The sequence below is a fragment of the Schistocerca nitens genome, chromosome 1 (genome assembly GCF_023898315.1).
Source record: "Schistocerca nitens isolate TAMUIC-IGC-003100 chromosome 1, iqSchNite1.1, whole genome shotgun sequence".
Lineage (NCBI taxonomy): Eukaryota > Metazoa > Arthropoda > Insecta > Orthoptera > Acrididae > Schistocerca > Schistocerca nitens.
This window is the reverse complement of record NC_064614.1, coordinates 249,206,317-249,231,995: the sequence shown is the minus strand read 5'-3', so window position 1 is coordinate 249,231,995 and position 25,679 is coordinate 249,206,317. Positions and strand designations below refer to the sequence as shown.

General features: G+C 46.4%; 2 protein-coding genes across 2 annotated transcripts in view; one reads left to right on the top strand and one right to left on the bottom strand.

Moving 5' to 3' along the window:
* Window positions 1-23,319, top strand: part of LOC126240952 (calaxin-like) — a 62,138-nt gene extending 38,819 nt beyond the window's left edge. Inside the window, exons 2-3 of the mRNA XM_049947969.1 lie at window positions 9,499-9,609; window positions 23,134-23,319. Coding sequence (XP_049803926.1) covers window positions 9,499-9,609; window positions 23,134-23,319 — 297 coding nt within the window. The remainder of the gene's footprint in view (window positions 1-9,498; window positions 9,610-23,133) is intronic.
* LOC126247077 (epidermal retinol dehydrogenase 2-like) overlaps window positions 1-25,679 on the bottom strand; it is a 380,879-nt gene that overhangs the window by 233,532 nt on the left and 121,668 nt on the right. The window lies entirely within an intron of this gene.

Genomic DNA, 25,679 nt, shown 5'->3' with positions numbered 1-25,679 from the left:
GTGGCATTAGAATTAATACGTTCAACTTCCATAACAGCGTAGCAGGAAATGGGAGCCATGACAGAATACGAGTACAGTAGGGAAAGGCGTGGGAAAGTCATAGTCCAAAGAAGCAGCATGTGTGAATGCATCCTGCGGTCAATGAGTCGGAGAGTTGTGGCGGAGCTAGAAAACTCACCTTTGCCAACTTCCCGCGGCGCTTCGGTATGACAGCCTCTCGTCTCCTCGTCAGGAAGTTTCGGTAGTGAGCTTCTTTGAAAGTTTGCTTCTTATGAGCACATTCCTCCCCCCCCCCCTTGTCCCCGCTCTCTCTCTCTCTCTCTCTCTCTCTCTCTCTCTCTCTGGTCGTTGGGTCCTCAACTTGTTCAGCGATGGTGAATCCACATATTTCCCTCGTGCTTTTGCTCCTTTGCCTTGGGGTCATAGTACAATCAGCACGACAACACTCGTCCACTGTGGTACGGCAGCTAAGGAAATCATCCAAACTGACCTGCAGTCAAGAACGTTCATACGATAGTTTGTGGTTGGGGGTAGGGGAGGGGGGAGGGCGCGAGACCTAGGGACATGGGGTATTTTTAACATTTCGGAAGACAAATGGCGACTTTTAAGTAGCCGCAAAAAAGTTCCACTTCCGATCTTGGCAGATCCTGCATAATACCGACTTTTAAACATTTTATTGAAAGAAGCACCTGACTGCTCTACATTTTTTTCCTTTCCCTGAGAGCTAGGAGAAGGGGGGGGGATGAGGAGCGCAGCCTCTCCTTGCTCCCCCCCCCCCCCCCCCAAGTATGGGCGCTCTTGCCTGACGTGCAGCGAGGGGTAGCCGTGCAATTATACGACAGAAATTGATAGACACAAAATCTAAAGTCAAATTTATGGGATAAGTCTCTGAACCTTTTCTGGTCAAAACAGGAGTAAGACAAGGAGAAGGATTCTCTCCACTACTGTTCAACTTGAAAAGGTGATACAAGAATGGCGCAAACTGAAATCAGTCCTCAAGATTGACCAACCAATTACTCTCGGCAGAGGAAAATTAACAGTAGATTGCTTAGCATTTGCAGACGATCTATCCATATTAACTCGCGATGTTTCAACAGCCAAAAAACAGATTGAACTCCTGAAAGAAACTGCGGAAAAGTCGGCCTGCAAGTATCTTTTGAAAAGACAGAATATATGGCTTGCAACAAACAAGCACCAAAATTCATGGAGACAAAATATGGCAAAATTAAACGAGTCCCACAATTTAAATATCTCTGTGAAACGATTCAGGAAAATGGAATAGAAACGAAAGCCAACGAAGTCAGATGCCAGAAGATGGACACTGCTTATCGACTCACTCTAAATATCTACAGTAAAAAATGTGTCTCCAAGCACACAAAACTACGACATTACAATACCGTCATAAAACCAGAATGCCTATATGGATCAGAGACACTAATTTTAAACAGGAAAACAGACATAGAAAACATTTAGAAAAAGGAACGGAAGATCATGAGAAAAATTTTAGGCCCAGAACTTGTAGATGAACGGTATCGGCTCATAGGCAAACAGGAAATCAAACAATACTCTAATATTCACAGTAACATTAGAAAACGCAGATTAAGATTCTATGGACACATCAAAAGAACGGATCCGGACAGACTTACAAAGCAAATAGTTGAATTCTATGACAAAAGGAGTAAATCTAAAACAGACCCAATGAAATTGATTGGCGAAATCAAAATAGAACTGAAACTAGCAGGAATTGCATGCAGGATATCCCAAACAGGGAAATCTTCAGATTGGAACAACATGGTCTCAAGAAAGAAAAGAAGCCCACAACAAAAGAATGAAAGAAGTATGGGCACAAAGAAAGCAAATGCACGCCACTAAGTACTTTGCGTAGTCCTAATGGGCTCATATAAAATAGAAGTGGCAGATATAAGAAGAATTTGTAGGTGTACGATGTAGCTGATTTCTAATATAGCGAGTTCTGGGGAAAGAAAATTTAAGAAGAACTTCATTCAGTAGAAATACTGGTAAATGAGGATGATCAGAATGAAATATCGAAATATGATGAGTTTGTCTCACTGGTGCCCATCAAGACCGAGACTGAAAACATGAACGCAGGCTTTTTTATATCGTAGTGATACTATTTTTTGCTTTCCTACTGCTGTGATATATATCTGTCTATACACCTTTTTGTATACTTCCTTTTTACAACCGGGAGATTATATTACCTGAATGACCTTCGAAGGCTGATATACAGGGTAGTTTGACACTGCGTGAGGTCAGTATTTTCGTATTTTGCTAATCAGTTTACAATATAGGGGAGACGCAAAAAGATATGTTATACTTTTCCTCATTCTCTTACATTTATTTCCTTTTTTTGCGTTGTACTGAAGGCTAAGGCTTTTAATTTTCCAGTTTCTTAAGTTTCATTTAATATTTATAAAGCGGGAAATTGTGTTAGTTAACTTCGGCTGTTAAAATTCAACTTTACTGTTTGTAAATGTAGCAAGCCAGTTTCAGCTATGGGGCGATTTTCATGAGACTTCAGTCACAGTCTTCCCAGTCTAAAAGTGTTTGCCAATGCAGTGGTCCTTCGAGTTCACATACTGCTTCTGAAAACTGTTTCAGCGTCAAAACATGTTTTACTTTTCATGACGAAATCTGCGTGTGGACTTAACTACTGCACTCATGCTTCTCCATACTGTGGAAGGGAAGGCACTTCAATCCCTAACTGCTCAATTCCTATGTCTGTGAATATCCACGTAAACAGGTGTCGCTTCCACCACTCGCCTACGTGAATTCTCCGTAAACCTGGATACGCCTGCCCTTGGACTGGTCACGTCGGGTGTGTCTGGGTAGCGGCGCTTTGGTCTCATGCCTCTGACGTCAGCAGCGTTTCTCCCCTCCCCCGCCACAGGCCACGGTCGACCCAGTCCTGTCCCAAGTTCAGCCCACCTCACAGACTGGGGAAAATCTGCCACACTGACGGCAAGGAAAGTTTGCTTCCAGTTTCGCCGAAGACAGCAATGGCCACTACCACGCCCCTTCGTAATCGAAAGTGAATGGTAACTCGTTTCATGCGAACTGCAGGAGCTGGACAGAACAAAACACCTACACGAATCATCATGGGAATCGATACTTACAAACACCGGATTTCATTCAGTGGAATTTTAATACCATTCATGCAAACGAAAGTGTTCTAATTCCTTGAGTGGTACAGGATAAGACTGAAGAGTTCTTAATTGTTTCTGCTGTACAGGTCACAACGGATATACTGTATAATATTCAGATCAGGACAACACGGAGCCCAGTAAAGACGAGTTACTCCATCCTCATACTCAAGCTTTCTTGGGCATTTCCAAATGCCATCTGGACTGAATGTTCACCTACAATAGTTCATATATTGTATAAGATTCCTTTTCTTTCGGTAGGATCATAAGACCCTCTAAGAAGCATGATTTAACCGCTAAAATCGTTAAAGTATGCAACTGTGTTGAAAGCTGGAAGGAAAGAGTCTGAATGTACGTCTCCCCTGAAGTTCTCCCTGCGTAAACACGTACTGCAGCGGGATGTAATGAGAGAATAAACTTCTCAGAATGCATTGCGCTTGCCTTTTTGGACGACTGAGGATTTGCTCCCTTTACAGTATTCAACCTCACCCCCCCCCTTTTTTTTTTTTTTAATTCATACGGTTCCCCTGGGGTCACGAATTTCAGTTTGAATGTTTTTTAATGCAGTTCCAGTTACATTTCTGTTGTTGACATTGTTTTCGAGACTTCTATGAAATTCAGCTATCACTTTCGTGATTACTATCTTCATATTACACATTCTTTAACTCCTCCTTGTTTCTGTACGTATGCTTAGTTTTTCTTTCAACTGTGTTTAGCAGAATTTTACAAGCTGTTAGGTAACTGCGTATGTTAGCCCTAGGTACTGTCAGCAGAATTGCAAAATGTTGGCTTCGATGTAGTAAAAAAATGCACATCGACAGTTTACGCCTCCAAGAAGTTGGAAGTTTACTACCGATAGATACCAGCAGAATTGTACAATCGTTACAGAAGTACTGTACGGTGAGAACATTTATAGAGCTATAGGAAACCAAAAGAAACAATACTGTACGGTGAGAACATTTATAGAGCTATAGGAAACCAAAAGAAACAATATAGACTCAAGAATGTATGTCTGTAAATGTGTATGTGTATATGTAAATATATACATATGTATCTCCCACATTTTCTGCTGAACCACTTCATCGCAACTAAACTTGGTATAATCATCTCCTATCTAGAAAGAAGCGCTGTGTGACTAATAACCACCTACTTTTCGCAGGGGTGGTGGTGAAGACGGGTTGACGGATGCATAACTTAGTAACTTATGGAGCAATTACAGTCAAATTTTGGGTACATAAGGGGCAGCCGTCGGCACCCACAAACACTTTGCCTTGAAGGTATTGAACGTCTTGTCTCACAAAGTTAAAAGTTTTAACAGTGATGGTGATTACTTTCGAAATTACACTCCTGGAAATGGAAAAAAGAACACATTGACACCGGTGTGTCAGACCCACCATACTTGCTCCGGACACTGCGAGAGGGCTGTACAAGCAATGATCACACGCACGGCACAGCGGACACACCAGGAACCGCGGTGTTGGCCGTCGAATGGCGCTAGCTGCGCAGCATTTGTGCACCGCCGCCGTCAGTGTCAGCCAGTTTGCCGTGGCATACGGAGCTCCATCGCAGTCTTTAACACTGGTAGCATGCCGCGACAGCGTGGACGTGAACCGTATGTGCAGTTGACGGACTTTGAGCGAGGGCGTATAGTGGGCATGCGGGAGGCCGGGTGGACGTACCGCCGAATTGCTCAACACGTGGGGCGTGAGGTCTCCACAGTACATCGATGTTGTCGCCAGTGGTCGGCGGAAGGTGCACGTGCCCGTCGACCTGGAACCGGACCGCAGCGACGCACGGATGCACGCCAAGACCGTAGGATCGTACGCAGTGCCGTAGGGGACCGCACCGCCACTTCCCAGCAAATTAGGGACACTGTTGCTCCTGGGGTATCGGCGAGGACCATTCGCAACCGTCTCCATGAAGCTGGGCTACGGTCCCGCACACCGTTAGGCCGTCTTCCGCTCACGCCCCAACATCGTGCAGCCCGCCTCCAGTGGTGTCGCGACAGGCGTGAATGGAGGGACGAATGGAGACGTGTCGTCTTCAGCGATGAGAGTCGCTTCTGCCTTGGTGCCAATGATGGTCGTATGCGTGTTTGGCGCCGTGCAGGTGAGCGCCACAATCAGGACTGCATACGGCCGAGGCACACAGGGCCAACACCCGGCATCATGGTGTGGGGAGCGATCTCCTACACTGGCCGTACACCACTGGTGATCGTCGAGGGGACACTGAATAGTGCACGGTACATCCAAACCCTCATCGAACCCATCGTTCTACCATTCCTAGACCGGCAAGGGAACTTACTGTTCCAACAGGACAATGCACGTCCGCATGTATCCCGTGCCACCCAACGTGCTCTAGAAGGTGTAAGTCAACTACCCTGGCCAGCAAGATCTCCGGATCTGTCCCCCATTGAGCATGTTTGGGACTGGATGAAGCGTCGTCTCACGCGGTCTGCACGTCCAGCACGAACGCTGGTCCAAGTGAGGCGCCAGGTGGAAATGGCATGGCAAGCCGTTCCACAGGACTACATCCAGCATCTCTACGATCGTCTCCATGGGAGAATAGCAGCCTGCATTGCTGCGAAAGGTGGATATACACTGTACTAGTGCCGACATTGTGCATGCTCTGTTGCCTGTGTCTATGTGCCTGTGGTTCTGTCAGTGTGATCATGTGATGTATCTGACCCCAGGAATGTGTCAATAAAGTTTCCCCTCCCTGGGACAATGAATTCACGGTGTTCTTATTTCAATTTCCAGGAGTGTATAAATAGTTTACTTTTTTCCAGCAGCCTCGTTTTCTTTTGGTAGCTCATTATGTATTAATTTATACACTTACTTGAGAGAGTCTAAAAAGGTTTTCGGGATAGTTTGGCATCACCTTCCTTCGACGAGTTTAATCTTAAAATATTTTTCGTCTGCACATTCATATTGTTGCTTGAAGATTTATTGGTTCTGAGAGTATCAGTTCGTAAGACTTATCTTTATTGTGGACAATTAATTTATCACTTCGTATGTACAAAGATTGCCAACAGAACGTCGCGAACAGTAAGAGACACGGAACTATATTTTTAACGACAGGAAACTGTCTTTGTTCTTAGAATTTAGAGAACGCCTGTCACTAAATTTGTAGCTCCTATTGCCTACTGCAAAAAATTTAAGTGAAAACGGTTGACTTCATTTTTGTTACAATCACTCTTTAGTATTAGTTTGCTTCACTTAACGTATAAGACAAATAAACGCAAAGAAATTGTTAAGGATGCCATTTAATATTCAGTCATTGAAGGGACCATATACGTAGAAACAAAGAGGCAAGAACAACAGCGTTGACATCCACCTTATTTGGCACCCTATTGAAGTACGTGAATATAATGATAGGTGAAAATGGACTAGGATTATTGTGGAACACGTCTTCTTCCATCACTCAGCGATCTTCCGGCGCTCCACGGTGGGAAACATTGTCCAAATGCTCGATCGGCACGTCATTCCACAGATTGGCTGAACAAATCATCAACTGATGGTTAACGTACTCTGTCAGTATAGCGTGGATTGTGAAAGTACAGTAATTGGCTTGATTTATATCAAGTTACATCACACAAATGATGATCCTAACGCGAACATCCTCTCCCTCCCCTTTCCCCGTATATACACACACATGGACAATTCATCAGTTGATCAAGTGGCTGGGATTCCATAGTCATTTTCATGTGCAAAAAGCGGAAAATTCCCGCGATAAGCGGAATTTTGTAAAAGCTTCTATTGCGTCAGCACAGGCTATTTCCTACGTAAATGCTAGCAATTCACCGACATTAAGTCAACGAGTCGTCTTCTAAACGTGGGAGTTTGATCCACAAAAATCATATACAACTTGCAAAAGTCATTAAATTCGGGAATTACGGCAGTTCGTAGTTTTGGAAGCGCCGGACACAGACAAACGATTTCTTATTTAGTTTATTATTTGGTCTGAAATAATCCATCTACACTTACACTCCGGTGTAGGATACTTCCGGTACAATTACTATTATTCCTCCGCTCCCCAGTCAATTGCCCTGTTCCATTCGCAAATGTTGCGCTGTAAGAACGACTCACGCAAAGCATCCGTAAAAAGGTAGGTATTTCTGGTTGGTTTCCATAATACTCCACTTGCTGCCTCATCGGTGTGACCGTCATTTATTATTTATCACATCTGAGATTGGTATTCATTCATGTTAATTCTAACAGCAGTTTTTTAATATATTAACACAGTATTACAAGGTTGCCAATTTTCCACCGCAACAAAATTGTAACGGAGGACATACCCCTTTGCTAACAGACGTAGATTGTCGGAAACGTATGTAGGATTTTTTTGCCAAGCTATTGTCTTCAAAGTTGCTTTCCAAACACTCCTGCTGGAGAAGATGAGGATATGACTTTGAGACTTTGATGCGAATTGTGCTCTCCTCCACACACCTCTTGGTGGCTAGCGGAGTAAATATGTAGTTGTAGATGTAGAACATGTAAGAACTGCAGCAGAGAAGGTGAATCGTCGACTTCGGTTTATTGGTAGAATTCTTGTGAAGTGTCGTTCATCTGTAAAGGACACCGCTTGTAGAACACTATTGCGATCCATTGCTCAGTACTGTTGGAGTGTTTGGGATTCGCACTAGGTCGGATTAAGGGCAGACATGGAAGAAATTCAGAGACGAGGTGGTAGATTTATTGCCGTTAAGTTGGAACAATATGCAAGTATTACAGATATGCTTCGGGAACTTAAATGGAAATCATTGGAGGGAAGGCGACATTCTTTTCGAGGAACACTATTAAGTTAATTGAGAGGTTCGAGATTTGAAGCTGACTGCAGATAGATTCTACTGCTGCCAGCGTACATTTCGCATAAGGACCATGAAAATAAGATCAGCGAGATTAAGGCTCATACGGAAGCATAAAGACAGTCGATTCTCTCTCGCTCTATTTACGAGTGGAACAGTAAAGGAAATGACTAGCAATGGTACAGCCTGCCCTAGGCCTCGCACCATAAGGTGCCTTGTGGAGTTTTGGTAATACATGTTCTCTGAGATGTTTCGCGAAAGTAATGGCGTTCAGCATCTACATCTACATACAGAGTCCTTACTTGTGAAATCCACTGAAGATTTAGTTTAAGTGTATCACATGTGAGTACGTTTGTTGTATAACTGTTTTTAAGACATCAGTACCCTGACTTGTTTGATGCGGCCCGCCCCGAATTCTTCTCCTGCGCCAACCTCTTCGTCTCCGAATAGTAGTTACAATCTACGTGTTCAGTCCTTCGCTGGATATATTCCAATATGTCTTCCTCAGCAGTTTTTACCCTCTATAGCTCCCACAAGTAGCATGGAAGTTATTCCCTGATGTCTTAACAGATACTCTATCACCCTGTCCCTACTTCTTGTCAGTGTTTCCAACATTTTTCCTCTCCGATTCTGCGCAGAACCTCGTCATTCCTTACCTTATCAGTGCACCTAATTTTCAACATTCGCATGTTGCACTACTACTCAAATGCTTCGATTCTCTTCTGCTCCTGTTTTCCCACAGTCCATGTTTCACTACCATACAATGCTGTACTCCGGAAGTACATTTTCAGAATTTTCTTTGTCAAATTAAGGCCTATGTTTGATACTAGTAGACTTCTCTTGGTGAAGAGAAGTGCTTTTGATGTTCTCCTTGCTCCGCCCGTCGTTGGTTATTTTACTGGCCAGGTAGCAAAATTCCGTAACTTCATATACTTTGTGACCATCAATCCTAATATTAAGTTTCTGGCTGTTCTCATTTCTGCTACTTCTCATAGAGTTACTACAATAGATATAGATAGAGAATGGCCACGCAATCAACCTTATTTGTTTTTGCCATTATTTTGCGTAAGACGGGGAAAGTCATTTTTTTCTGTACAGCCTCACCGTTCCTTCGTTGATGGTAGAGAACCAAGTGCATGCACTGATGAATTATTCCGATCCAGCCCACGTACGTCCTAATCTAATGCGGATTTCTCTTTTCTCCGATAATTCTTCACCGTTAGATCTTTATCACGCATAGCTCGCGGCTATTATGTGTTTTTAACTGTCCCAATGAATCATGTGCTGTGCTTCATTAACTTCTAACGAGGTGAAATTTCCATGAAAATTGCACTGTACTAGCAACTACGTGAGCAGGGCAACTGAGAATAAATATCCACTGGCGATACAGTGTGGTAAGTAGAGTCTCTTAAGGAACGAAGTGTCGACATCGAAACAAAAGTCGAAGAAGTAGTTTTTTTTCTCCGCTACTGCATGACGCAGGAGGTGCATGTTACACGATGCGCTTTCAAACCGTAGCCTATCCCGCAGGTGTACGAGGAGCTGGGCACCGGATTCATCACGAAGCGCGCCATGTTTGAGCTCCTGAAGCGCTGCATCGTCGCCCCGCCAATCGGAGAGGAGCTGGACGACACCGTCGAGGTGAGCACACGCCAGTCTCGCCCGGGCTCTGTCGATCTCGGAAATTGGAATTCGATTCGCTTCGAGAGGAAGAAATAAGAGATCGGCACGATGCAGTGCAAATATAACCAAAGTAGGTTCTTACTTGAGTTGAAAATACAAATAACGCTAATTTTCCCGCTACACATTAGAACCGTTATTCCTTCAGCAGGCAGATTTATTTAAATGAGCAAGATGTACACAAATGATACACAGGGTGACTCAGCTAAAATTTGCACCGCAAATATTGCAGAAATGGGAAGTGCTATTGAGGTATGTGGTTTTCACAGAATGGACTGGTAGTCAGCGGCTCTTATTGTTAGACAATAAATAGAGCTTTATTGTGCAAACATACACTTTCTTAAATGGAATAATGCCTACTGACACTGACAAACTAAAAGTAGGGGAAACTACATTGTCAGTTGTGTAAGTTGCAGGATTCTAGTGCAAGACGTTTACGAGATATTTTATTTTGCAATGTTTCCACACCAACAGTTGCTCGTGCCATTCAGCCTGCGTAACTGCTACGTACGATGTCACGTTTGCTTACAGCGTGCTTTTGTGTTCCTTGAGTGCATTGCGACTTGCTAGTCAGTGTGGACAGTCCAAGCAGAAGAACTTTAATGGAGCATAGGATATACCGAGGCAGAAAAAGCCGAACGCTTTTGATGTACGGAGAATAGAAAGAATGCATTTCTTTCTTGTACGGTGTATACGGCAAATTATCCCAATAGACGTCAAACATTTCGGCAACTGTCTATCAGCCTTTTCATCCAGTTACGTGAAAGTGGTAGTGGAACACCTAGCAAACAAGTGATGATAGAAGTGGGGGGAATCAATGTTCTTGCTGCTCTTGCAGCTCATACGCACGTTAGCTTTCGCGCAATCGCACTAGGAAGTGGCATGAGTCAACCAAGTGTCCTGCCCATTCTACATCACATCTCTCTCAAGAGCTGCATGGAAACAATTATGAGAATCGTGTTAACTTCAGTGCACGGGTATTAAGACGAGACACTCCAGAAGTGTCATGAGTCTTGTTTAGTGATGAAGCCACATCTACCAATCGTGGCCAGGTAAACCACGGGAGCATGAACTATTGATCTGTTGACAACTCCCGTTGGCTTCGTCAGTCGGAACGTCAGCTACCACGGAAAGTAAATGTGTGGTGTCTGATAGTGAACCACCATCTCATAGGCCCATTTTCCATGGGCAGACATTGAACGCGCACAAGTATCGCAGCCTCCTAACAGATCATCTTCCGCGGGTGCTAGAAGACGTTCCTCTGCAGACTAGGAGCAACCTGTGATAACCATATGATAACTGTCCAGATCATAGTGCACGAAGTACTACAGTATTGCTTCACGAATTATTGCCAGATTGTAGTATTGGGCGCAGAGGACCTGTACCACGACTGACCCGTTCCTCGGATTTGACACCTGTTGACTTTTTTTTGTGGGGAGAGCTGAAAGACGCTGTCTAGATGGACATACCAACTACACCCGACGATATGCAACGACGTATTACTGAAGCCTGCTCGGACATCTCCGCTAAAATGCTAGCACGTGTGCAGCAGTCGTTCCAAACCAGACTGGAAGCGTGTGTTGTCGCTACCGGTGGTCATTTTGAACACAACTTGTGATGGTCAAGCGTCTCGTTACTGATCAGAATCCACATAACCAGCGTATACACTTGTGTTGTTCTTCAGTGTGTGCTACCACAGGTGTTGTACAGATGCCGAAGTGGGCACTTCTCAAAACACGATATCTGGTAAACAACTCGCTCTAGAATGAGGCAACAAACACGACTGATATTCTAATTTAACCCACTTTTGGTTTGTTAATGTCGATAGGTATTGTCCTATCTAAAAATGTATGTCTGATCAAGAAACACACTTTGTAAGTATTATTTCAGTCTTTTAATTAGCTAACAGTACGAACCCCTGACTACCAATCCATTCTGTGATAACCGTACGTCAATTGCACTTTCCATTTCCACAATATTTGTAGTGCAAGTATTAGGTGATTCACCCTATGTAGTACCTCTCTGACAATCTGTGGCACTGTCGGGCAACAGACCTCAAAAATCTATTTTAGTCTATTGTTAAAAGTTAGTGGGTAGTTTCATTCCATGTGTAAGTAGTGTATGACTACTTTCCAGGGGTGACAGGCTGCTTTTCGAGACGCATTTCTATTACACTATCAGATCAAGAGTAACCGGAGACCTATATGTAATGCGCCTGCACGGCTAGCCGCGCGGTCTAACGCGCTGCTTCCCGACGAATCCGTCCGGCAGATTAGCGTCGAGGTACGGTGTGCTGCCCAGCCTGTGGACGGTTTTTAAGGCGGTTTTCCATCTGCCTCGGCAAATGCACGCTGGTTCCCCTTATTCCGACTCAGTTACACTACGTCGGCGTACACCATAATTATTCTATCACTCAAACATTTGGGGTTACACTCGTCTGGTATGAGATGTCCCTGGGGAATCCACTGGGGGCCTCATCGCATAATAACCCTGGGTTCGGTGTGGGGCGGCGGTGAGGCGGGTGGACTACGTGGCCTGTTGTGGGGTTGTGAACCACTGAGGGCTACGGCGGGACGAAGCCTCTCCGTCGTTTCTAGGTCCCCGGTTCAAAGCACACAATACACAATACACAATACACATGTAATGCGGAACTGACCACTAGATCTCACGAGACCCGGAGGTGGTGTAAAAGCGCCACCACCGGATATTAAGTGCCAGGAAACGAGTAATATGGAGGGATGAATGACGCTAGAATTTGTGGAAAACCGATGGAATGATTTGCGTTTGGCGAATGCCTAGGAACGTTACATAGCATCATGTTTAGGGCCAACAGAAGTACACTAGCGGTGGTGGGGTAGTGGTAGTACAGTATAGGGCTGTCTTTCGTGGTTAGGGTGTGAGTTCTTTATTGTACTTAAGGAAACGGTAAATGCGGAACGATATAAACACGTTCCATGACCTTGGAGATTTGTTCCTCAATTTGGTCCTACGGAACTAGACGTGGAAATAAATAAATAAATGTTTTTCAGCATTGTATACAGCGTAAGGTACTGGAACAGTTCGGAAGCGATGATTGTTTTTACCAGCATGACAGTGCATCCTCTGAGGCAACAGTAACATTCCTGAAATAGACTGGACTTGACTGGGTTCCGTAAAGGCCGCTCCGCCACCGACAATCTGGTGAGCCTGGAGTCGGCCATCCGTACTGCCTTTGCCCGCGGTCAGCACCTGGTCGCTGTCTTTTTCGACATGCGGAAGGCGTACGATACGACATGGCGTCATCACATCCTTTCTACGCTTCATGGATGGGGTCTTCGGGGTCCTCTGCCGATTTTTATCCGCAATTTTCTGTCGTGTCGTACCTTCCGCGTGCAAGTCGCGGCCTCGTATAGTTCCTCCCATGTCCAGGAGAACGGTGTGCCACAGGGTTCTGTTTTAAGTGTCTGTCTGTTTTTAATAGCCATTAACGGGCTTGCTGCGGCCGTGGGAAATTCTGTCTCCGCTTCCCTGTATGCTGACGACTTTTGCCTTTACTACAGCTCTACTGGCATTGCAGCTGTTGAACGTCAGCTACAGGGCGCTATCCGCAAGGCGCAGTCTTGGGCTGTAGCGCATGGGTTTCAGTTTTCGGCAGCCAAGACCCGCGTAATGCATTTCTGCCGGCGCCGAACAGTCCATCCTGAGCCGCGGCTTTATCTTGCCGACGAACTGCTTGCTGTGGTGGAGACCCACAGGTTTTTGGGGGTGGTTTTCGATGCCCGGTTGACTTGGCTGCCTCATATCCGGCAGCTCAAACAGGCGTGTTGGCGGCATCTCAATGCTCTGCGATGTTTGAGCCACACCCGCTGGGGCGCCGACCGCTCTACCCTGTTACGGCTCTACCAGGCGTTAATCCAGTCCCGCCTGGATTATGGGAGCCTGGCTTATGGCTCAGCATCCCCATCTGCGTTACGGGTGCTGGACCCAATTCTCCACAGCGGGATACGCCTTGCCACTGGTGCTTTCCGCACCAGCCCTGTGGACAGCGTCCTAGTGGAGGCAGGTGTCCCTCCACTGCGGTTCCGACTCCAACGTTTGCTGGCCGCTTATGCTGCCCATGTTTTTAGCTCGCCCGGGCATCCAAATTACCGTGTCCTGTTCCCGCAGTCAGTCGTCCATCTGCCAGTACGTCGGCCCCGGTCGGGTTGTCCGATCGCCGTACGCGTCAAGGAGCTTCTCTCCGGGCTTGGGCTTGTCCCTGTTCCACCTCCTTTCCGGGCATCTCTGCGTACACCCCCGTGGTGCGTTCCTCGCCCTTGCCTTCGGCTAGACTTGGCACAGGGCTCGAAGGACTCAGTCCCTCCAGAGGCCTTCCGCCGCCGCTTTTCTTCCATCCTGGCCACGTATCAGGGCTCCGGCATTGTTTACACCGACGGCTCGATGGTTGCTGGTCGAGTCGGTTATGCGCTCACTCTAGGGGACCATTCCGAACAACGTTCCTTGCCGGCTGGCTGCAGCGTTTACACTGCTGAGCTGGTCGCCATCTTTCGAGAGCCCTAGAGTATATCCGCTCCTGCTCAGGTGAGTCCTTCGTTATCTGTAGCGATTCCCGGAGCAGTTTACGAGCTCTCGACCAGTGTTTTCCTCGTTCCCGTCTGGTGATGGCTATCCATGAGTCCCTGCATACTCTTGCGCGTTGCGGTCGCTCTGTGGTCTTCGTGTGGACCCCAGGCCATGTTGGGATCCCCGGCAACGAAAATGTTGACCGGCTGGCGAAAGAGGCGATTAGCGCACCATCTCTGGACGTTGGCCTCCCGGAGACAGATTTGCGAGCATTCCTACGCCGCAAAATTCTGGACCTTTGGGACACTGAATGGCGCGCCCTGCCTTCACGCAACAAACTTCGGGCCATCAAGGGGGCTACCGGTGTGTGGCGCTCCTCCTTGCGGGTCTCTCTCAAGGAGTCTGTTGTCCTCTGCCGGCTGCGCATTGGGCACACGTGGCTGACGCACGGCCACTTATTGCGACGAGAGGACCCACCTTTATGTCGCTGCGGCTCCATTTTGACGGCGGTCCACATTTTATTGGACTGTCCACTTTTAGCTCTGCTCAGGCAGTCGTTCGCACTGCCTGACACGCTCCCTGCCCTTTTAACAGATGACTCGGCTATGGCTGACTTAGTTTTACGTTTTATTCGGGCAGGGGGCTTTTATCATTTAATCTGAGTGTTTCTGTTTTATGTTATTGTTTTGTTGATTCTGGCCTTTGGCCTATGCTTTTAAACTGGTTTTTTAACGTGTTTCTAAGTGGTTGGCTTTTCCTTTTTTTATTTCTATGGTCGGCCAACCACCGTCACACTCTGTGTGGTTTTAGTTCGTTTTGTCTTGTCTTTGTCTCAGTTTCTGTTGTTCTGTATCGTCTGTGTTCTATTCTGTTCATCGTTTTTATTCTCTGTGGGTGTTCTTTGTATTTGGAAAAAGGGACCGATGACCGTCGCAGTCTGGTCCCTTTGATCCCCCAAACCAACCAACCAACTTGACTGGCCTGCCCCGAGTCCCGACCTGAACCGAATGGAACACCTTTGGATGAGCTAGAACGTCGACTTAGCTGCAGACACCGAGTCCAGCATCACGTCATTCTCTGATTTCGGTTGATGAGGAGCAACGGGTTGCCATTCCTCCATAGACACTTCGTTGAATGTCCACAGCAGAAATCAAGCGGTCGTAAAGGCGAAGGGTGGACACACCCAATATTAATTTCTACTGATCGGTGTTGGTTCAAATGGCTCGGAGCACTATGGGACTTAACATCTTAGGTCATCAGTCCCCTAGAACTTAGAACTACTTAAACCTAATTAACCTAAGGACATCACACACATCCATGCCCGAGGCGGGATTCGAACCTGCGACCGTAGCGGTCGCGCGCTTCCAGACTGTAGCGCCTAGAACCGCTCGGCCACCCCGGCCGGCCTACTGATAGGTGTCTGGATTCTTTTGTTCAGATAGTGTACATACACTTTCTGTTAATTGACCTTAGCACTCAATAGCTCAGAACACACAATCTTTGTTTAGCTCACTTTATAAAAATTGTATGCGATGTAAATACTATGAAAAGCCTCCTGTGACCATTGAAAGGTGTTTATACCCATCCACATAACTCCGAGCCATTCACTTAAATATGAGGAGTGATAAAAATTTTCCGTTTGAGTGCGTTATTGCAGTATACAGGGTGGGCCATCAATCGTGACTGGGCCAAATATCTCACGGAATAAGCGCCCAACGAAAGACTACAAAGAACGAAACCTGTCTAGCTTGAAGGGGGAAACCAGATGGCGCTATGGCTGGCCCGCTAGATGGCGCTGCCATAGGTCAAACGGATATCAACTGGGTTTTTTAAAATAGGAACCCTCATTTTTTATTACATATTCGTATAGTACGTAAAGAAATATGAATGTTTTAGTTGGACCACTTTCTTCGCTTTGTGATGGATGGCGCTGTAAGTCACAAACATATGGCTCACAATTTTAGACGAACAGTTGGTAACAGGTAGGTTTTTAAATTAAAATACAGAACGTAGGTACGTTTGAACATTTTATTTCGGTTGTTCCAATGTGATACATGTACCTTTGTGAACTTACCATTTCTGAGAACGCATGCTGTTACAGCGTGATTACCTGTAAATACCACATTATTGCAATAAATGCTCAAAATGAGTTCCGTTCTTTGTAGTTTTTTCGTTTGATGCTTATTTCGTGAGATATTTGCCCCGGTCACTATCAATGGACCACCCTGTATATACAACCCAGCGCGACTCCGATGCTGGTGTATAAGCACCGACGTATAGGCGAGGGGTTAGAGTGGTCATCGAATGGAAAGTTTTTCGGTGATTCCTTATAGTTGTCTACCGCTGTCAAACAGTGTGCTGTCGCTGGATGTACATTTTATATCTCTTGCGAACAGAAACCAGACTATCGCCGTGTTCTTTTAATTGTATGTCTATTCTTTTACCTGTCTGCTTCATATGTATTTTATTAGGATCATCAACCCTTTGTTTTATGTTTTAAGTTCCACGCTTTTCCGCCATTTTACCATTTAAGTCACCGATTTTATTGGCCTGCTTTTATTATTTATTATCTTCATCTTTGTAAAACAACTTCTGTAGGCTGAAGAGCGGCGTACTAAGCTGCTGCCAGCCCGCTCCCTTCGGGGGTGGGGGTGGGGGTGGGGGTGGGGGTGGGAGGGGGCGGCCAGGGTGGCCGAGCGGTTCTAGGCGCTCCAGTCTGGAACCGCGCTGCTGCTACGGTCGCAGGTTCGAATCCTGCCTCGGGCATGGGTGTGTGTGATGTCCTTAGGTTAGTTAGGTTTAAGTAGTTCTAAGTTGTAGGGGACTGCTGACCTCAGCAGTTAAGTCCCATAGTGCTCAGAGCCATTTGAACCATTTTGAACCTTCGGGGGGAATCGAAACTCAATAAAGAAAAAAAATCAAACAGTGTTGTACGCTGCCCAAGGAAAGTCTCGTGTGCAAATGGTTTGTCTTATTAATTTAAATAAATCTACCTGATAGGAGTGTTTTGTTGTGAGTGATTGCAGTTCTTTGCAGTGTTTCAATTACTATTCGGAAGTCATGAATGGGCCCAACTAAAATGTTTTTATTTAATGGGTTCTTATTTCCTAATGTGAACTTCCCTATCGAGCTGTGTAAATGCAAGAGAGTGCTGGTTTAAGTGTGTGTGGTGAGAGCAAAGTTTCTGATAGTGGCCAATAATTCGCCACAGTAATCTTGACATTTGTGACGATTCCGCTCCAAATCTGGTTTGAAGAAATAGCAAGAGAAAATCTGGGAACGCCGTGAATCTACTGTCTGATGTGCACTGGTATTTAAAACCTGCTAAGGGGAAATGAACGAATGCTACACAGCACAGGGCCACATTTCGCATGCTTGTAATTGAGAAGTTGTTTGTGCATTTGGACGTAGCTTACACTAAAGTCTCTTATTAGTACATTAAACCTATCCAAGATAAAAATCTGGACGTGAAAAATTACCAAACAGACATTTACTAAAAGACATCCATACACCTACCTCCAACCACAGGTTACGTGCTCTTAACAGCATCTACGAGCGGTGATAGGTAGTTAAGAAGCCGAATCAGCACCTACTTCTCAATAGACAATAACGTATCGATAACTTAACGTCCTTCTAATCATGTGAACAAACAAGTATAAGTTTGTGATATAAAGCAGTGGATGACAGAATGCTAACAAGTTTTACTTACAATTAAAAAAAGTCTTTTGAATGCCGCAACCCAGTTTGGCTATATACTTCGAGCTAAACTATACATCAAGCTGTTACCACGGCAAAGAGATCCATATACACTCCTGGAAATGGAAAAAAGAACACATTGACACCGGTGTGTCAGACCCACCATACTTGCTCCGGACACTGCGAGAGGGCTGTACAAGCAATGATCACACGCACGGCACAGCGGACATACCAGGAACCGCGGTGTTGGCCGTCGAATGGCGCTAGCTGCGCAGCATTTGTGCACCGCCGCCGTCAGTGTCAGCCAGTTTGCCGTGGAATACGGAGCTCCATCGCAGTCTTTAACACTGGTAGCATGCCGCGACAGCGTGGACGTGAACCGTATGTGCAGTTGACGGACTTTGAGCGAGGGCGTATAGTGGGCATGCGGGAGGCCGGGTGGACGTACCGCCGAATTGCTCAACACGTGGGGCGTGAGGTCTCCACAGTACATCGATGTTGTCGCCAGTGGTCGGCGGAAGGTGCACGTGCCCGTCGACCTGCGACCGGACCGCAGCGACGCACGGATGCACGCCAAGACCGTAGGATCCTACGAAGTGCCGTAGGGGACCGCACCGCCACTTCCCAGCAAATTAGGGACACTGTTGCTCCTGGGGTATCGGCGAGGACCATTCGCAACCGTCTCCATGAAGCTGGGCTACGGTCCCGCACACCGTTAGGCCGTCTTCCGCTCACGCCCCAACATCGTGCAGCCCGCCTCCAGTGGTGTCGCGACAGGCGTGAATGGAGGGACGAATGGAGACGTGTCGTCTTCAGCGATGAGAGTCGCTTCTGCCTTGGTGCCAATGATGGTCGTATGCGTGTTTGGCGCCGTGCAGGTGAGCGCCACAATCAGGACTGCATACGACCGAGGCACACAGGACCAACACCCGGCATCATGGTGTGGGGAGCGATCTCCTACACTGGCCGTACACCACTGGTGATCGTCGAGGGGACACTGAATAGTGCACGGTACATCCAAACCGTCATCGAACCCATCGTTCTACCATTCCTAGACCGGCAAGGGAACTTGCTGTTCCAACAGGACAATGCACGTCCGCATGTATCCCGTGCCACCCAACGTGCTTTAGAAGGTGTAAGTCAACTACCCTGGCCAGCAAGATCTCCGGATCTGTCCCCCATTGAGCATGTTTGGGACTGGATGAAGCGTCGTCTCACGCGGTCTGCACGTCCAGCACGAACGCTGGTCCAACTGAGGCGCCAGGTGGAAATGGCATGGCAAGCCGTTCCACAGGACTACATCCAGCATCTCTACGATCGTCTCCATGGGAGAATAGCAGCCTGCATTGCTGCGAAAGGTGGATATACACTGTACTAGTGCCGACATTGTGCATGCTCTGTTGCCTGTGTCTATGTGCCTGTGGTTCCGTCAGTGTGATCATGTGATGTATCTGACCCCAGGAATGTGTCAATAAAGTTTCCCCTTCCTGGGACAATGAATTCACGGTGTTCTTATTTCAATTTCCAGGAGTGTATAATCAGAAAAATAAATTAACAAGACAGAGGACTTGACCAAATCTACATTCAGAAAACATTTTTCTGAAACCATCACACCTATGTCATTATCGCTGGCAAGCATTAAATTTTGTTCTGAGCACGGAAACGGACAGATCGCACATTGGCACATATGACTGACTACTTGTTATTGGTTGCACTCGTACTTGCTATCTTCTGATGTGGAATGTCCATGACTTTAGCGAGGCTTTAACCGATGACTTAACCTTACCGACATCAGTTATCAAGCCGTTAAGGGACCTCCGAACGCAGCAGCTCTCACTGTAAGCAGCCGGAAGATGTAACCCTAGGCTTCCGCAGCCGTTTCATAGTCAATAAATATTGTTACAGTCAACGTTGGACACGGCAAATTATAACAAATGAATGGAGGACCTCTGAGTGAGTCCTTTTATACGAAACTTTGGGGGGCATTGTGAATAGCAGTAATTCACCGACCAACAGTGTAGTGAAAGAACTGGCTCCGAAGCTTCGACATTTGGTGACCCACGCAGATTCGTACGTTACGAATACCACTCATTTTGTAGCACTTTCTTTAAAAAAAAGGTGTATCTCGGCACTTTCGGCGTGATGTCTTTGCTCACGAATGTTCCAGTGTCAGACACTACGCACGTCTTAGAGGAAAGCATAACACCAATGTCTGCGAACAAGTGCGCCACCGTTTAACGACCACCTATTTCAGGTGGAAAGGGGAGTTCTATGAAAAGACAGACGGTGTAGCTATGGATTCCAACCTCTCGCCTATTGCAGCAGACATCTTCATGGAAGTGTATAAAAAAACAGCACTCCAGCCCGCACCATTACGTCCAGAATGTTGGCTCCGATATGTTGACACCTTCGTTATCTGGCCACATGGACAAGAAGAGCTATAGAAGTGTCTCCAACACCTCAAGCAGCAGCACAGCAAAGCGCAGTTCATTATGAAGGTAGACGAGAAGGGGATGTGGCCTTTGCTCGACGTGAAAGTTTACCGAAAGCCTAATGCTAAACTTTGCCACAGAGGATATAGAAAGCCCTCCAGTACGGACGAGTTCCTACAGGCCTCCTCCCACCATCCCCCCACGCAGTAAAAATCCGCCCTGCACACTTTAACCAAGAGGTCCCACAAGATTAGCGATTAAGAACACCCGAAGGCTGAACTGCAAAATCTCAGGTCCATTTTTGGAATCAACTGTTGTGGGATGATAGATAAAACTATGACAGAAAGGTATGAAGGAAGTAGGGAAGTCCAAAAGGAAACACATAACATCGTCCTACTACCATATGTGTAAGTGGTCACTGAATTTGGGGGCAAAATTCTCCGCCGAGTGGGTATCATGCCGATCTTTCGAAGCAACAGTGAATAAAATATGTTCTTGGGTCAACGAAAGATGCAGTTGTCAAGCTACTGGTGGATATATGCGATTGCAGGCTTTCTCGGCTATGAAATCTTCATTGCGTATCCATCATCTTCATGCGAAGACGATGGATGCGCAGTCCATTGAAACGTTGCGACTAGAAGACGACGCCACTCGGCTGATAACCCGCGAAGGTTTCACAGCTACTAGATGGTGGAGCTTACGAAATCGGGTGCGAGTGTGGACTGGCGAGACGGGGCGACCTTTCAGCACACGGTTATCTGAACACGGAAGAAATATCCGACTAAGACAACACACCAGGTGAGCGGTTGCAGAACACCAGCATCAATGCGGCAAACAGAGAGATTTACGAGACGCCTGCTTACTGATGAGACAGATTCCTATCTTCAGGAGGAAGCTTAGAGAGGCGATAGAAATAGCCAAATGGCCCGTCAGCATGAACAGAGGAGACGGTTACAGGATTCCGCGTCGTGGCTGCCAGCAGTAACAGCGCTGCGGAACGGCAGCTCACGCGAACGCGCGCGCGCGCGCGCGCGCGCACACACACACACACACACACACACACACACACACCACAGGGCCCAAAGTACACAGAGGACTGGTACGCTTCAGCCGGCACTAGACAGCAAGTTAAGCGCACTACGTCACAAGTGGAGTCCGTTTCTCATTCGTATTTGCACCAGTTGCAAGCAGTAAAGCAAACACTAGTCAAGAACGTCTATTTCCACAAATGAAATAATGTAAACACCAATAAAGGAGGTCTAACACCACTCATTCTCATCTTCAATACCCTATCAGATTACGATAACAGCCTCTTCTGTCAGTATATGAGAACCAAAACTTCTCTCACTCACATCCCTCCACCCCCACATCCCTACATCTTCACACCCTCAATATCTTATCTCAGCGCAGCTTCAACCAACTCGCTCTCCCTGACATTTAGATCCGCCCAGATACTTATCACTCCTACCAGCTTTAACTCTTCCCCACCTATCCCACTCGGCATTAGGCCTCCTCTCTCCTTTTTCCCTCTTCATTCTTCCGCATTCCGTTCCTCTTTTAACCACTATCCAAACGACACACCACACTTCTACTCACTCTCTGTCTTTCTCATCGTCTGTATTCCCACTACGCGCCTCACCTACCTGCCATCTCCATAGTTTCCATAGCTAACAGATCCCTGTCTGTTAACCAACACCCCTCAACCCTATGGAACACATTCTACCCTCCTACAATACTTCTCACGCAGTGCAGATCCTTCAGATTCTAAGTGAAAAGACAGTGCTCCAGTGCTTCTTCATAGAGCATCCCCAAGTAGCAATTGTGTTTTTGAACTTTATATATTTTTCGTCTTCTTAATTTGAAATGAAAATAGTTGTCATATTTTTTTCTCCTCTCTGTTATATTTTCAAGAATGCTCTTGGCTCAAGAGCAGAGTATTGTACCACTGACTGTGTTATCCCCCACCCATATGAGGGCGACGGGTGTGCAGTAATAAAAATATCTCATTTATCAGTTATCAAAAACATCCTGAGGAAGGCCATTTGCAACAGTGGCCCAAATGTACGAGAATTTTACACATTGACAGTGTGTCACATATCCATATACTGTCTTGGTGCTTAGATTTCAACTGTTGCGTACGACTAGGTGGCGTTTGCGTTGAACGAAGAGGCTCTAAGTCCGAGTTGGCAGTCTGGCTGCCGCTGGTTGTCCTATACCTTGGCGGTGCAGGACGCTCATGGTACGAAGCCACTGGAGGCGTGTCTTAGTGGGCGTACTCCGTTGGGTCCGCCGGGTCCCGCACGACCACTATCGGCGTCTGATGGAAACTTGCAATTCTGTTGCCAACTTTGACACCCATGGGCTGGCATTAATACATGATACCACATCCACAGTGAAAGTCTTCCCTTATCTGGAGGTACTTCCAAAGGCGTTTGTGTCTGGAGGGAAGTTTTCCTTGACTATTGATGGCCAAACAGTGGCTGAGCTTCAGTACCCTCAACTTTCAATCATTTTTGATCAGCAGCGACTTCTTGACGAATACGTGGAGGTTCAATGCTACTCGCTTGCATCCTGTCATTGGCTGCCTCCAAACTGCCATGACAACGCAATGTCATGAACTGTCCTGCAACTCAAGTGCAGATGTTAGACGTGGACCAGTAAACTTCAGTTTACATTGCCCTTTGGAAATTCGTTAAACAGTACTTCCACAAGCGACATGATGTGCAAATTCGCGAAGTTTCTGGGAAAGAATTGCTAACATTCCCTCCGTTTGGACTGACGTAGTAGTTCAGCCGGAAGTTTGGTGTGTTCGCAGGACATGGTGCTGCTGGTGATGAACAAGATGGACCTGGACCGCGACGGCAAGATCTCGTTCGAGGACTTCCACGAGTCTGTGACGCAGGACCCGCTGATGATGCAGTGTCTGGGGCGCTGCCTACCCACGCAACGCGCCGCCTGCAAGTTCCTCATCACCCTGAGTCCCAAGATCTGCCGATACTAGGCGCGCGCTCCGGCGTCTGCTTGGCACAGTGTCTCCAGCCGATTACACAGCATGATGCCGGCCATAAACATAATTGAAATTTATTGGCTCGCTCATTTATACTTGGTATTGAAACAGTGGTAGCATTGTAAGCAACAAATTATCTTTAAGTTAACTAAATTCACCCAGCTAAACAGTTATCCCCTTAAAAGAGCACTCTGCCGGTTGTGGAACGCTGTAGGTGGTGTAGACAGAACTGGTGCCAGACGGTGACGTAGCGAACCATTGCTGACGTAAACTGAGGTGACAGGAGCCATGGGACACCTCCTAATAGCGTGTCTGATTTACTTTTGCCCGGCTTAGTGCAGCAGCTCAACGTGGCACGGAGCCAACAAGTCCATCACTGGAAGTCCACTGCAGAAATGTTGAGCCATCCTGCTGCCTCTGCAGCCGTCCATAACTGCGGAAGTGTTGCCAGTGCAGGATTTTGTGCGCCAATTGAGGCCTCGATTATGTCCCATAAATGTTTGATGGAATTCTTGATCTGGGAGGCCAGATCACTCAATCGAACTGTCCAGAATGTTCTTCAAAGCAATCGCGAACAATTGTGGTCCTGTGACATAGTACGTTGTCGTCCATAGGAATTCCATCGTTGTTTGGGAATATGAAGTCGATGAATAGCTGCCAGTGGTCTCCGAGCAGCTGAACATAATCATTTCCAGCCAATGATCAGTTCACTTGGACCAGAAGACATAGTCCATTGCATGTAAACACACCCTGCATCGTTACGGAGACCACCTTCTTGCATACTGCCTATTGATGTCCGCAAACGCCGCTGCTCTCGGTCGTTAAGAGAAGGCCACTGTGTTGTCTGTGGTGAGAGATTTGGTATTCTACATCTACATCTACGTGGTTACTCTGCAATTCACACTTAAGTGCCTGGCAGAGGGTTCATCGAACCATTTTTACACACAGTCTTGACAGTGTCGAGCTTGAAATATTGTATTTTCTAACGATTTCCAAAATGGAATGTCACATTCGTCTACGTCCAATTACCATTTCGCGTTCAGGGTCTGTAAATTCCTGTCTTGCGACCACAATCACTTCAGAAACTTTTTCTCATGAATTATCTGAGTACAAATGACAGCACCGCCAATCCATTGTTATTTTATACCTTCTGTACGCGATGCTACATTAGTCTGCATATGTGCATGTCGCCGTCCCGTGAGTTTTGTGGCCTCAGTAAGGCGGTGTGTATTTTCCAGTCTTGTCTATGGAATCAGCAAAGAGGGGTTGACGAGGAGCCCTGACCACACTGTGAATAAAGTTGCCCGCTTTGTTAGAGTGTCAAACAGCTCTGTCCAAAATATGTACAAGGAATGCTGTAACACTCGCAGGTATTTAACACGACGTAAGAACGGTGATAGTATACAGATCATGACGGACAGGGATCGATGGCTAGTGTCACATCTAATCATGTCTACTCAGAAACAGTCAGTTTTCAATCTGGCATCCAGCGATAGTTTTTCGACCAAGCTTTTTGCAGAGACAGTCAGACGCAGAAATTTTGGCCCAATGCGGCACTTAGTCCAGTGCTAGCAGGGTCGGAATCAGCTGGATACTGCGGCATGCGACAGACAGAATACACTGGAGACGCCGCAATGTATTTTCCGTCCCTCTCTGCGCACACCCGTTCACACAGGCCCTTTTTTATTTATACAGTGCTATAATAACGGGCTGCAAACAGCAGTCAAATGAAAACGAGAAAGACGGAAAAAAAGTAAGTAAACTGGACGTTATTTCAAACGTTATCGCCATAATTGTTAGTACCTGTATTCCACTGTGAGAAGAGACGGTCAATACCATCATGGAAAAAATGTTTGCTGTTGCCGGAACCAAGATTGTACCCAGGCGTGCACCTACTCGTTAGAGGCAAATCGCGTGGGGCGAAATGGGAACTCTATGCAAGGTGTGTAAAGGTTTCTCAGCAAAACTTCTGCAGCGTAGTCGAAACAACCTTGGAAACATGTGAGCCCACTGAAGTGCTGCAGAATTTTCTTTGGGAAGCCCTTACACATATTTCATGCATTCCCGATCTCTCCCCATGCGATTTCCATGTCTTTGGAGGCCTGAAGAAATACATTCGTGGTCGTTAATTGTTCTCGGACGATGAAGTCCAGGCCTGGGTACAGTCATTGTTACGGAGGCAACCGCCATTTTTTTTCCGTCCCGTCTCAAAGTGTAAAAAATGTTTTAACGCTTACGGTGATTGATTCTGAAACAATAAAGTGATTACTTTTTCTCCACCTGTCTCGTTTTCATTTGAGTGACCCTTGCATATTATAATTACTATTACTAGTGTTATTGTCGAATCTAATTGT